The 14,879-nt window shown below is 36.6% G+C and overlaps 1 protein-coding gene across 4 annotated transcripts in view; it reads right to left on the reverse strand.

The window, feature by feature from the left end:
• The window catches only part of kif21a (kinesin family member 21A), a 72,637-nt gene that overhangs the window by 11,487 nt on the left and 46,271 nt on the right, over positions 1-14,879 (reverse strand). For 3 of the 4 annotated variants that reach the window (XM_073831421.1, XM_073831422.1, XM_073831419.1), the window contains 11 exons: positions 13,484-13,591; positions 13,323-13,391; positions 11,474-11,616; positions 11,244-11,388; positions 10,715-10,909; positions 8,783-8,884; positions 8,485-8,650; positions 5,422-5,442; positions 4,760-4,817; positions 4,610-4,664; positions 3,185-3,396 (listed from right to left, as the gene is read on the reverse strand). In XM_073831421.1, the coding sequence (XP_073687522.1) occupies positions 3,185-3,396; positions 4,610-4,664; positions 4,760-4,817; positions 5,422-5,442; positions 8,485-8,650; positions 8,783-8,884; positions 10,715-10,909; positions 11,244-11,388; positions 11,474-11,616; positions 13,323-13,391; positions 13,484-13,591 (1,274 nt within the window). The remainder of the gene's footprint in view (positions 1-3,184; positions 3,397-4,609; positions 4,665-4,759; positions 4,818-5,421; positions 5,443-8,484; positions 8,651-8,782; positions 8,885-10,714; positions 10,910-11,243; positions 11,389-11,473; positions 11,617-13,322; positions 13,392-13,483; positions 13,592-14,879) is intronic. The other variant, XM_073831420.1, reaches the window with a different exon arrangement.

Below are 14,879 nucleotides of genomic sequence, written 5' to 3' on the forward strand. Positions count from 1 at the left end.
CAATGTGAAAGACAGAAACATAAAATAAAACACAAGTACTGAGCAAAAAATAAAGGACACAAAAAATAAGATGGGCAGCATGCATAATAAAAGACGCAAATGACCTGTTCTTTAAAAACAAAAATGCTAATTAAACCCAAGAAGTGGATTAACAGTAACCACTGCAAAAACATTTGCAGCACTTCACTGTTACTTGCCACCAACTCTTGGCAAACAATTCTGGGGGGCCACTCATCGAAATATCTGACACTACTCGCAAACGGTTATTTAAAAAAATGTCTAGAACTACTGGCAAATAGGTATTTGACAAACATCTGCAACTACTGGCAAACATATATTTTCAAAATATCCGGCACTACTGATAAACAATATTTTGAAAATGTCTGGCCCTATTTGATAAACCGATATTTTGAAAATATCTGCCACAACTGACAAACAATATTTTGAAAATGTCTGGCCCTATTTGATAAACCGATATTTTGAAAATATCTGCCACAACTGACAAACAATATTTTCAAAATATCTGCCACAACTGACAAACAATATTTTCAAAATATCTGGCCCTATTTGATAAACCGATATTTTGAAAATATCTGCCACAACTGACAAACAATATTTTGAAAATATCTGCCACAACTGACAAACAATATTTTGAAAATATCTGCCACAACTGACAAACAATATTTTCAAAATATCTGCCACAACTGACAAACAATATTTTCAAAATATCTGCCACAACTGACAAACAATATTTTCAAAATATCTGCCACTGCTGATAAACAATATTTTCAAAATGTCTGGCCCTATTTGATAAACCGATATTTTGAAAATATCTGCCACAACTGACAAACAATATTTTGAAAATATCTGCCACAACTGACAAACAATATTTTCAAAATATATGCCACAACTGACAAACAATTTTTTGAAAATGTCTGGCCCTATTTGATAAACCGATATTTTGAAAATATCTGCCACAACTGACAAACAATATTTTGAAAATATCTGCCACAACTGACAAACAATATTTTGAAAATATCTGCCACTACAGATAAACAATATTTTGAAAATGTCTGGCCCTATTTGATAAACCGATATTTTGAAAATATCTGCCACAACTGACAAACAATATTTTGAAAATATCTGCCACAACTGACAAACAATATTTTCAAAATATCTGCCACTACTGATAAACAATATTTTGAAAATGTCTGGCCCTATTTGATAACCGATATTTTGAAAATATCTGCCACAAATGACAAACAATATTTTCAAAATATCTGCCACTACTGATAAACAATATTTTGAAAATGTCTGGCCCTATTTGATAAACAATATTTTCAAAATATCTGCCACAACTGACAAACAATATTTTCAAAATATCTGCCACAACTGACAAACAATATTTTCAAAATATCTGCCACAACTGACAAACAATATTTTGAAAATATATGCCACTACTGATAAACAATATTTTGAAAATGTCTGGCCCTATTTGATAAACCGATATTTTGAAAATATCTGCCACAACTGACAAACAATTTTTAGAAAATATCTGGCTCTACTGATTAATAAATATTTTGAAAATATCTGCCACTACCGACAAACAATATTTTGAAAATATCTAAAACTACTGAAATATATTGAAAATATCGAAAACTACTCACAGATATTTTGAAAATATCTGCCACAACTGACAAACAATTTTTAGAAAATATCTGGCTCTACTGATTAATAAATATTTGAAAATATCTGCCACTACCGACAAACAATATTTTGAAAATATCTAAAACTACTGAAATATATTGAAAATATCGAAAACTACTCACAGATATTTTGAAAATATCTGCCACAACTGACAAACAATTTTTAGAAAATTTCTGGCTCTACTGATAAATAAATATTTTGAAAATATCTGCCACTACCGACAAACAATATTTTGAAAATATCTAAAACTACTGAAATATATTGAAAATATCAAAAACTACTCACAGATATTTTGAAAATATCCAAAACTACTCACAGATATTTTGAAAATATCCAAAACTACTGACAAACAGATATTTTATAAATATTTACAACTACTGAAAAACAATATTTAAAAAATATCCAAATCTACTGACGGATAATTTGAAAATATCCACTTTTGACAAACAGATATTTTGAAAATATCCAAAACTACTGACAGATATTTTGAAAATATCCAAAACTACTGACAGATATTTTGAAAATATCCAAAACTACTGACAAACAGATATTTTAAAAATATTTACAACTACTGAAAAACAATATTTTGAAAATATCCACTACTGACAAACAATATTTTGAAAACATCAAAACTACAGACAAAGAATATATGGAAAATATCCCAAATTACTGACAAACAGATATTTTGAAAATATCCAGCATTACCTAAAACAGTTATTTTAAAAATAACTGCCACTACTGACAAAGAGATATTTTTAAAATATCCACAACTACTGGTAAAAAGTTATTTTGGTAAACTATTAGAGCAACCCTAAACAATTTTTCACAGCTTTTATTTATGTATATACATTTATATAGTGAAATGTGATTATGTAATTTGTAAATGGGGGAAAAAAAAGGTCTCAGGCTTTTGCTGTTGATCATCACTGTTGTGATATTCTTGACCACATTTCCTTGTAAAATTGTTTATTTGAAATAAATTTGTGGTAAACTACTGACAAAAACGGTTTCCAGAAGTATACGGCTCCCACCAGATAAGTAACCCCCACGGCTTACTATGCTTTTGTAGCTGTCGGTAATACAAGTTTCAAGAGAAATAAAAATGCTAAACAAAATAGTTTGGTCTAAAAGTTGTTTTGACAAATGGATTATGTGGCCAAACATGACTCTTGATTATAACAAGCTAATAAAACAAATGTGTTGTTTAGTGTTGCTAGCCACTCAGCACATGTGAAATAGTGACGAAAGTCAAATGAATAAAAGCAACACCCTATATTAGAGAAGAACATCTTTCTCAATTACTGTAAACTGGAAGTGACCAGATGAGATCAGTCCTAACAAGGCACAGCATTTGGTTAAGAAAAAAAAGGACATTGTAAAGTAAACATAAAAGAGCTGTAGTTAGTTCATGCATGGTGTGAGGTGGAGTAGTTAGTAAGCGTTAAGCTTTTAAGGTTTGAGATTTCTATATACTTACATGCTACCCATTCTAGAGGACATGCCTGCAGGAGGAAGCATGTAGTCCCGATCTCTGACTGCATTTCCAGCCGACTCCAGGTCTCCAGCTCCCTCTGAAGTCTCAGCCATTGGGTGTAGAGGGACAGAGAAGTCTCTTGTTGGTGTGTCCGGGCCAGAATCACAGTTGTTTACATAGAGTAACTCCATCTGAGTAGTGGTCCTTCTTCGGGCCTAAGGGTTTGTTAGGTAAGGAACAGGATTTGCAAGGAATTGGTTGTCATTTAGCAAAACTTTCATCCAAAGATACGTATCAGGTTCAGATCAACAGATTAGGTGTCTTGATTAAGGTCAACTTGATTCTAGCTCATAAATTACCCTTTAAAGGTGCCATAGAATGCATTGATAGAATATTTTAAATTGTTTTCTGATATTTACATAGAAGGTATATGGCATAGGAAAGGGCAAAAACTGTCCAGAAACGGTTTTACAGGTCCATTTACAACCTTAGGATTTGTCCCTAGAATGAAATGCTCTGTTATTGCCTTATTTGGAAGGTTCATGAATAATAATGATGAGCTCTGCTCTGATTGGCTGTTTCACAGAGTGGCTCATTTCAGTAGCTCGCACATGGAGGAAAATATATATTTAATCACAGAGCCGAGCCGCTATTAATATGCGGGTCATTGAAACTGCCGTTTTGAATGCACGATCATTTTACTTTCACTTTTGAGATTCGCAATTACATGTGCTCTGTGTAACTTTATACTACAGCGTCAGTACTTACCACATTTGGCAAGTTCAGATGCTTGTTAGTGATGCTCAGGATCTGTAAATCATTCGTCATCGTCCGCGCAGTCATCTCTCCTTACTCTGTTTATGTGGCAAGTAAAATCTCATGTACTGCAGTAACAGGTCACTTCTAGCAAGAAGCTAACCGTGTCCCTTTAGTGGCTCACCTTATTTTATTAGATCACCTCATTTGTTTTCCTTGCCTTTCTGAGCACAGACACCAACCTATCCCTGCACTTGACATCTCCTGCACAACCTGGAACATAACATTCATTCCCGTGATCTGACATTTTCGCTCTTGTCCTCGCTTTGTTTTTTTTGTTTTTTACAATAGCCTAGCTGCAGAACTTCTGATGATTTGGCGATGCAAATGTTGGGGCGTGACCATTAATGATTGCGACTATTATGTCATAGTCTGTGTTATGTTAGAATTGGCCTCTTTTTCAGTGGTCTTTTTCAAATACCAGATTTATATAAGAAGGAGTAAACAATGGTGTTTCATGGTATGTCATGTCCATGTACAGAACTGTTATTATTCAGCTATGCCAAGGTAAATACAGTTTTCCATTCTATGGAACCTTTAAATGGTTTGCACCTAAAATCTCTTGGTTATCAAGCTTTGAGTAAGGTAAAATTAAGGTAATTTGTCCCATACCTTAGTCCTAGATTTAGTCTCGCCACATAACTTCATGAGGTCTGAAGCCAGGGTGCTAAAGTGTGGGATAAGATGTTGACTTAGATTTGCTCATTCATTGAAGGTACAGTAATGAAAACAAACATATTTGTCATTGGCGGATAAACTTACTTTCCTTCCACTGCAGGACTTGGGGTCGACTCGTCACTACTACTATCATCTCCATTTTCTAAAGAGAAAAGAAGAAATATGAACCCAAAATGAGCATCTAATTTACACCAGAAGAATTTCTCGGAAGGACTTGCAAAATACTTGAATTGAGGCAAAATCACACTGGAGCTGTTATCTGCAATGTTTAACAGAGGCTTTTGAGAGTGTGGTAGTAAAAAAAAAGCAAATTAGGATAAATTAAGCAAAGCGCTACCATGCTTATTTCTTTTCTTGCTGTGAAACGCTGATCCAAACCATTTTCTGATATCAGCTGTGACCAGAAAGAGGCTATCATCAAAGTTAGTGCCAAAAAGTTGTGGAGAAGGGGGATGAGGGAACACAAATGGTAAATCATTAAAAAAAGTGGGGAAAAAAATTAGTTGTACGTGGTCTGGAAGAGTCGCTTGTTATCCTGCTGCTGGACTGTGATGTATGCTAATGCTAATAAGTAGCATGTTACTAGCTGGGGATTGATGTTTTAATATGGTAAGAACCGGTAGAGGAGGTGTGGACAGATGAACAGAAGCCTCATGCACCTGCGGACGGGACCGCTAGCCTGTGGTTAGTCCGAAGAGGTAGACCCATGCACTCATTACAGAGAGAGTGTGGCTACTGGTACTCACCCAAGGGCATGTTACCTAGTTCTGTTTCAAATCAGCCAACAGGGGAACAGAAAAAAAGGCAACAAAGGAATCAAAATGCATTCCCCCAAATCAAAAATAAAACCAAATGTAACAAAAAGAAAAGAGATATAAACCAACAAACTAGAAAGACCTAATAATAATGCTTAGTAAAGATCAGAACTGAAGTTATATAGTATGAAGGGATTCATGGATACATAGCCTAAACCTAAAACACAATACAATGTGAGTATAGAATGTGATATTTCATATTCCTTTTATCCAACACATTTCCATGGATTTTTTAATGATTTTCCAGGCCTGAGTATCACGATTTTAAAATTCCATTAAGGCCTGTGTTTAACTAATTCACTGTAATCAGCTACCTATTTAGTCTTAGACAACATACTCACGGGCCGGTAATTTAAAAAGGGCAGCTTCTGAGTAAGTAACTTCTGGTAGTAACGTGGTGTAAAGGTTTGTATCAGTCCACAGTCAAACAGTTTTCCAAGAATGTTGGCTGCTACCATGAGTGCTTCCAAAAAGGAACTATTTTTCCAAAGCTAGCTTTAATTATTTGAAAAAGTTTGCTTCAAGTATACAAGCACAACTGTGAGAACAAAGAATAGATATGTATGTGAAAATGTAGTACTTACTGCTTTTCCACAAATTTGCTAGGTCAGTACAACCTTTCAGGAGGACTGATTCATTGTTATTTGATTGAGCTACCACTGTGTAGGTCTGTTACTGTGGTATCATTTAAGACAGGGGCGTGCATCCTGCTTCTGGAGGGACAGTGTCTTGCAGAATTTAGTTCTAACCACAATAAAACACCTGGAATATCTAATAAAAGGTCTTCAGGACCTCCGCTGGAAACTTTTAGGCAGGTGTGTTTGAGCAGGTTTTAGCTAAACTCTGCAGGGCGTTGGCTCTCCAGGAGCTCTCGATCTCTTCCTGTCAAAAAAGGTGGTTCTTGGGCAATATAGGCTGCAAAGTTGACCAGACTTAATGTTGATGCTAAGACCAGAAACTCAACACACCATAGAGTTCAGAGTTGTAGTCAAGACTGGCTCATTTGGCTGAAACCTGAGTAGGCCGAGTTTGATTCAAGATGGAGGGTCGAGCCTGAGTCAAGACCGATTCTAAATGGTCCAAAGTACACAAGACAAAGACCATGAAAAATGTGTCTGAATCTGGTCACGAGTCAAACACCACTGATAAGAGTTGTAATAGGCAAAGATGCCTAAACAGCATATTAAACAAACATATAGTTTCTGCCAGCATTTGGGCAATACATGATTCTTTTCAGCGTGGTTTGTAGGAATTATTAGCTTGTGCAACTTAATGACTGGTCAAAGACTCAACAAAACAAGTAATCTATTAGTCCAGCGGTTCTCAAATCCAGTCCTCGGGGCCCATTGCGCAGCACATTTTGTGTCTTCCTCATTTAACGCACCTGATTCAGATCATCAGCTTGTTTGGAGAAAGATCCATGTACTGAACTGAGCGTGTCAGAATCAGAAACATACAAAATGTGCAGAACAGTGGGCATCGAGGACTGGAGTTGAGAATCACTGGACTAGTCAGAGCAACTCCAAGACCAGGGGTAGCCAATACTGCTTCTTCTGGCTTCTTTTTGTAGACTTCAGTTCCAGACCTGCTTGTTATTTTCAGGTAATCCTGAAGACCTTGATTAGCTGGTTCAGGTATGTTTGATTTAGGGCTGCCCTCGACTAATGATATTTCTGGTCGACTAGTAGTCGTTTATTTTAAGTGATTAGTCCAGAGGTGTTCAACCCTGTTCCTAGAGACCCACTATCCTGAAGAGTTAAGCTACAACCCTAATCAAGCACACCTGAACCCCCAGGAGCAGGGGTGAAGACCTCTGGATTAGTTGACTAGTCACAAGTGCATGCATAAAGCTTGCCACAGCACACCGGCAGAAGTAATAATTATGAAGGTGTCATGGAAAAACAGTAAAGAGGCTGCATTAACATTTGAATATTTTATTGATAAACTAATGCTTTCTTTGTTTTCGGCTTAAGAGATGAAGTTTGTGAAACTGACTTCTCCGCAGTAGAGGTAAGTTTGTTTTCCATTTGAATTAGTTCATTTGAAAGTAGACATTTCGCTTTCTATAGATATATCTTCCATGTCTGTAAGGCAAGTACATGCAGAGTTTTGGTTAATTAGATTTTGACACACTCAAGTTCACAAAGATCGAGATGGTAGAAAGCACATCCTTATTGCTTTCATTATTTTACAAAAGCACAATGTTTTGTTGTAATTGTGAGTGCACACAAATAAACGTACAGTCTTTACAGATTCGAAAGATGTATTAGTCTTATCTGTATGACCAAAAATTAGGGAGTATTTTAGGAGCAGATGATTGCACCAGTGCCTCTATCGGCCATGCAGTAAGCGCGTTTGGATGGCCTGCCTGATGTATGTAACGGATGGCGTGATTTTGGCACTTCCTGTGGATTTCTTTTTTTTTTTTGCGACTAAGTGACTAATACAATTTTGGTTGATTAAGCCTCTTCTTGTCGACTAACAGTTAGTCAACTATTACGGGGCAGCCCTAGTTTCAATAGGGTTAAAGGATGGAAGCAGGATGGAAGCCCTCCAGGAGAAGGGTTGGCTATCCCTGCCCTAGAGTCTACAGATGCACTTGAGAGTTTTTGCAGAATCACAAAAAAGTCCTGTGTCTCTTATGATTTACAAAATTCCACACTATTACCACTTTTCTACTGGGGTTGGTGCAGAAGCAGGTACTAGTGCCAGTGCTTGGCCAGGGCTCATTTTCCAATAACTTATCAAGACCAGGAAGGTTTCGGGCTGGTTTGGAAACAGGATTTGGGCACCCTTTCCAGGGTTTTTTTATGTGAAAAAGTGCAGCCCACTTTGAGATTTGGCACTGGCTCTGGCACCAGCCCCAGTGGAAAAGCAGAATCTGAGCATTCTGCCATGCTAGCAGGGCTGAGCAGTACAGTCAGGGTCTCTGTGTAATTCCTAGGGCCTGGAGTCAAGTGGGTAGTGGATAAGCCCCAGGAAGAGGATCCTTACCTTGCAGAGCGTTCCCCAACAACGCATCCAGTTCTGGATTAAACTCTGCCTTCTCTTTCAGCATGTGGAAGAGCAGTTGGTTTTGAGTGGCACTGTTGATCTCAGTTTGCTTAAGACGCCCCTCCAACACCTTTATCTGAGATTCCTTCTGAGCAGCCTGCAGACCCTGAAGGCACGCAGTCAGGATGAATGCCAATGTTTTAATAAATTAATGAAACTGTGTCTAAGAATGAATATTTTAACATTATAACTTCCAACACAGATCCCAAAGCAGGGTAACAGTTTTGTAATTGGATACCTTGTTGATGGCCATCGACATAAAATGGCCCAGTAGGAATCGAGCTTCAGTCAGAGTGCAGGAACCAACCACAGCCGAGACATCAACAGCATCACCCTCCTCCTACATGTAAACAACAACAGTAAGCCCACAATATTATTAATTCAAACTCTATTTAGACTAACTTTAGTGGTTAGATTTAGGCGGCATTTCCATTACATGACCCAATTGCGATTGTTTCCTCGCAGGTGGCACAGATTGGATATGACACACGAACATGTAAACAAATGGATTCTAATATTATCAGATCAGTTTCAGGCATGTTTCAGGTTGGTATTTACATGTGGAAAAAGTGCTGGCAGCATTGCTTTAAAGGTTGCAGAAGTAGAAGGTCAGCTTGTCAGTGCTCAGACCATACGGCGCACACTGCAACAAGTCGGTTTGCATAGGCGTCGTCCCAAAAGAAAGTCTCATCTGAAGCTGGCTCACAAGAAAGCCTGCAAACAGTTTGCTGAAGACAACCAAGAGCATGAACTACTGAAACCATGTCATGTGGTCTGATGAGACCATAAGATAAACTTGTTTGGTTCAGATGGTGTCCAGCATGTGTGGCGATTCCCTGGTGAGGAGTACTAAGAAAATTGTGTCTTGCCTACAGTCAAGCATGGCGGTGGTAGCATCATGGTCTGGGACTGCATGAGTGCTGCTGGTTCTGGGGAGCTGCAGATCATTGAGGGAAACATGAGCCGCTTTTCCACTATCGGGCCGAACCGTTCTCAATGCGTAACCGTTCTGTTCCGTGCCGATTCGGGCCAGTCGGCACGGATACGGTTTGATTTTCCACTGCGGTGCAGATAACGGAACTATTTGGAATGTAAATACAAATGCGTCAGTCGTTGCCTTGGTAATGCAAGCCCCGCTTCTACTGTTATTGTCCTTTTGGACGCGATATGTATGTTTGAGTTTTTTTTTTTTTTTTTCGACACTGTTTTGAAACTTTTCTTAATGCCCTTCTCTGAAAGACACTGCACTATAATAAAAAAAAAAAAAAACTTTTTCGTTTCTCTTTGCACCCTCCAGCTGTTGTTGAATTTTTCTTTCTTCCCAAATATCAATATTAGAGCAAATGTTTCATCCACAGACCAAAGTGTCTCAGCCATTTGTATTTATATTTACCATATCTGTTTACTGCGCTCCCGCTTTGCCATAGAGAAACTGGTAGCCAAGCAACAGAGTGGCGACGCCATGCAAACGCATTTTATCAGCCCGGTTCAGCACGGTTGTCTAACCGTGCCGAGAATTCCGGGCCGAGAACGGTTTGTAATCGTTCTGTGCCGTACCAGGCTCAGGTGGAAACACAACTGGAACTGTACCCGACCGTTCTAAGAACGGTTCGGCCCGATAGTGGAAAAGCGGCTATGGTTCCATTATGTACTGTACATTCTGAAGCAGAACATGATGCCTTCCCTCCAGAAACTAGGCCGAACGTCAGTTTTCCAACATGATAATGATCCCAAACACTCAGCTGAAGCTGAAGGTGATGTGCTGGCCAAGTATGTCTCCAGACCTGAACCCTATTAAGCACCTGTGGGGCATCCTCAAGCATAAGGTGGAGAAGCACCATGTGTCTAATGTCCAGCAGCTCCGTGAAGAGTGGAAGAGGATCCCAGCAACAACCTGTGTAGCTCTAGTCAATCCCGTGCCCAGGATGATTAAGGCAGTGCCAGATAACAATGGTGCTAACACAAAATACTGACACTTTGGACAAGTTCACTTAGGGTGTACTCACTTTTGTTGCCAACTATTTTGACAATAATGGCTGTATGTTATGTAATTTTCAGGGAACAATAAATCTATACTGCTATACAAGCTGCACATTGACTAGAGAAATATCAGTGAACTGATTCAGAATTTTAAGATTAGTTTTAATAAACTGACTGAAAGTTGCCTCACCTTGGCTTCCTCCATCTGCATGATGTTGGCCTGGCAGTCAGAGATGCTGTCGTTGATGTAGTCGATGTTGGCCAGCAGAGACTCCAGCTCCTCATTAAGAGGCTGAATGTCTTTTTCAACCTCCGGTTCTTCCGCCAGCAGTCTCTCCCTCTTTCTGCCGATCTTATCCCGCCGACGCGTCAGCTCTTCACGTTGCTGTGGAAGGGATTTCAAGTAACGAGAAGCTAAACAAGTTTGTAAATAACCTTATTTATTAGAATGTAAATTTTCAGTGTTGGGGGTAACATGAGTTACGTAATCAGATTACTTTAAGTAACTAGTAAAGACGTTACTTTTAAATTTACAACAAAATATCTGATAAAAAGTAACACAAAAGTAGTTACTTTAGTTACTTTTTATGGAGTAACTCGATATTGTAATGCACTTACTTTTAAAAGTAACCTTAACCTCACAATTACAATAGCATTAAGGCAGATTTAACACAGATTTAACAAGTAGGTGTTTATCGTGATAACAGGTTGATTTGTACCTTTAGAAGACGATTCATGTCGATCTCCATGTTGGAGATGGTCATGCGCTGCATGATAATATCTGAGATACGGCGTTCCAGACTCTGCCATTTCCCACGAGCCACTCGAGTAGAGTATACCCCAACCGGCCTGCGATGGTATAATCTAAAGCAAACAAGGTTGTCCGTCACTGCAGAATGAGGTCACATCCAGTACACACATTAATGCACACGAAGCCTGTATAATGTACCTGGTTCCATTTGGTGCGCCTGAGGCTGAGTACATTCGACCGGCGGGTGGTCTATGAGAAAGGTCTTGGCTTGTCTCAGGCAGATTCATCTTTCGCATGACCTTTCCTGATATCGGTCGAACTTGTCGCCTCAGAGCAGACACCTGAGAGACACAGCAGTGATCACAAGAGGAAACTTTGGAGAAATGCAGTTTGGCCTTTTCTAAAAGACCAAAATGAATTGAGAGATTAAGAAAACAATCAACATATTAATTGACTGTCAAAATAAATTAAATATATCTAAACACCTAAATTGAGGGATGTTTTTATGGTAACTTTGGCAACACTTCACAATTAGGATCATTAGTTACCATTAGGTAACTACTTTAGTTAACAATTAACTAAGAATTAACTAATTAACTAAGAATAAACAGCATTTATTAATGCATTAATAAAATCACAAGTTGTGTTTATTAACACTGTAAACGAACATGAACAAACAACGAACGTCTGTATTTTTATTAACTAACATTAACTAAGATTAATAAACAGTGTATTAAAAGTATCGTTTATTGTTCGTTCATATTAGTTAATACATTAACTAATGTTAACACATGACACTTATTGTAAAGTATTACCGTAATTTTTAATTATAAATTAGTAAGTCTTTATAATGTTCAAATGTATTATATGAAAGTATTTAGATAATAAATACACAACTTAGTGGCTCCAAAAAGCATCTGGCCACTTGTTTTTATTTATTTATTTATATTTATATATATATATATATATATATATATATATATATATATATTGTTTGCCATTCAGGATTTATTAATATTTTTACTTAGCATTTATTTGTATATTTTCATTTTTTAATGGTAAGTTTAGTAGATTTTAGTTTTTTTATACATCTATTTAGCTTTAATTTATATTTATTTCAGTTTTAGGCTTTGATAATCTTTAGTACTTTAAATTTATAAAATTATTTTTTTCAATTAGTTTCCAAGGCATAAGCGTATTATAGCGTATAAGTGCATCAGTGTTATTTTATAAATAATATAATTAATTAATGTAAGAATACAACATTAATTAATATTTTGAATTAGCTGTTATTTTATGTTTTTGTTATGTGCTTTTTACATTATTATTATTATTATTATTATTTCAAGTTTTAGAATACTCATTTTAGTACTTAAATTTCAACTTATTTTATTTGTAACATTTTATTTTCATTACTTGCCCGGGCAACATTTCCAATCTTCTTTTTTGTTATTTTTTCTTCTTTTATTTAAGTTTCCATCAATATTTCAGTAACACTTTACAATAAGGTGTCATTTGTTAACATTAGTTGATGTATTAACTAACATAAATGAACAATGCATTTATGACAGTATTTAGTCATCTGTGTTAGTGTCAGTTAATACAAATACAGTCATTTATTGTTTGTTTATGTTCGTTCAAAGTACATTAACTCATGTTAACAAACACAACTTGTGATTTTAATAATTTATTACTAAATGCTGAATATAATATAATATAAGTATTGTTTATTCTTAGTTCATGTTAACTAATGAACTTTATTGTAAAGTGTTACAGTTTCTTTTTTTCTAAAATTCATTTATTTTAGTCACCAAAAACTATTTGCAATAGTTTTAGTTTTAGTTAACAATAAAAACACTAAAGTGCTTAAGCATTATATAACAAAAAATATAAAAGCAAGTGAATTTTATATTCAGGATATTTGCATGTTTCAAAAATTTAAATGTATTGTATAATCTTAATCTTATATTATGAATTGATAAATATTATTGTGCGACTAAAAACATATCAATTTGTCACACTTTGGAGATCAAGGGGGATATTTCACCTCCTCAGTCTTCCGCCGCAGAATAAGTTCCTGTTGTCTCTTTTGAGCTTCGAGCAGTTTTAGCTGATGCTGTACAAGAGAAAAACACACATAAGGTTGAACATATTTCACTGTCAGTTGGCTCGCTTATGCTGCATTAGTGTTATTCTCCCATCATGCACCTCCTGTTTGCGCTGGTCCTTCTTCAGTGTGGCGATCTCTCGGTTCCTGCGGGATTCGGCCATCCTGCTCTTCTCCTGCTGCTCCTTCATCTGCTTCATCAGACGCACCTGACAACAGTCACCACAGCAACAGTCAGCTCATACAATACTGGATTAACCGGAGCATTTGGCTCATAATAATGAATCACAGATCAGACTCAGGACTGCTGTTACTATTCAGGAGTATGGAGTATATTAGAATAGCTACCATACGACTCATACAACACATAAGAAGAAGAGTAAAATAGTATGAAATTCAATTAATCAGGTTGTCTTGAGAAAGCCCACCTACTGAACTGCTACTTAAGCTTTGTATTATTTTTCTTAGACTAACTTTCTGAATGCTACTTCTCCTAGAGCTTTCAAGCTAGAACCACTAAACTCAGCCCAGCTCTTCAGACTGATCCCACTTATAGTTTTCAAAAAACTGAAGATTAAAAATCATAAAAATCCCATAGACTTAATTCCCATAGATAATGGCATGTAAATAACGTGCTAATCATGCTAGAAACATGCTAATAACTTGATAATCATGCTAGAAACATGCTAACAACTTGATAATCATGCTAGAAACATGTTAGCAACTTGCTAATCATGCTAGAAACATGCTAATAACTTGATAATCATGCTAGAAACATGTTAGCAACTTGCTAATCATGCTAGAAACATGCTAATAACTTGATAATCATGCTAGAAACATGCTAGCAGCTTGCTAATTATGCTGGAAACATGCTAGCAACAACATGTTAGCAAATTGCTAATCATGCTAGAAACATGCTAACAACTTGATAATCATGCTAGAAACATGTTAGCAACTTGCTAGTCAACCTAGAAAAATGCTAACAACTTGCTATTCATGCTAGAAACATGCTAACAACTTGATAATCATGCTAGAAACATGTTAGCAACTTGCTAATCATGCTAGAAACATGCTGGAAACATGCTAGCAACAAACATGCTAGAAACATGCTAATAACTTGATAATCATGCTAGAAACATGCTAACAACTTGATAATCATGCTAGAAACATGTTAGCAACTTGCTAATCATGCTAGAAACATGCTGGAAACATGCTAGCAACAAACATGCTAGAAACATGCTAGCAGCTTGGTAATCATGCTGGAAACATGCTAGCAACAACATGTTAGCAAATTGCCAATCATGCTAGAAACATGCTAACAACTTGATAATAATGCTAGCAACTTGTTAGAAACATGTTAGCAACTTGCTAGTCAACCTAGAAAAATGCTAACAACTTGCTATTCATGCTAGAAACATGCTAGCAACTTGATAATCATGCTAGAAACTTGTTAGAAACATGTTAGCAACTTGCTATTCATACTAGAAACATGATAAC

This window comes from Garra rufa, chromosome 25, assembly GCF_049309525.1.
Source record: "Garra rufa chromosome 25, GarRuf1.0, whole genome shotgun sequence".
Classification (NCBI taxonomy): domain Eukaryota; kingdom Metazoa; phylum Chordata; class Actinopteri; order Cypriniformes; family Cyprinidae; genus Garra; species Garra rufa.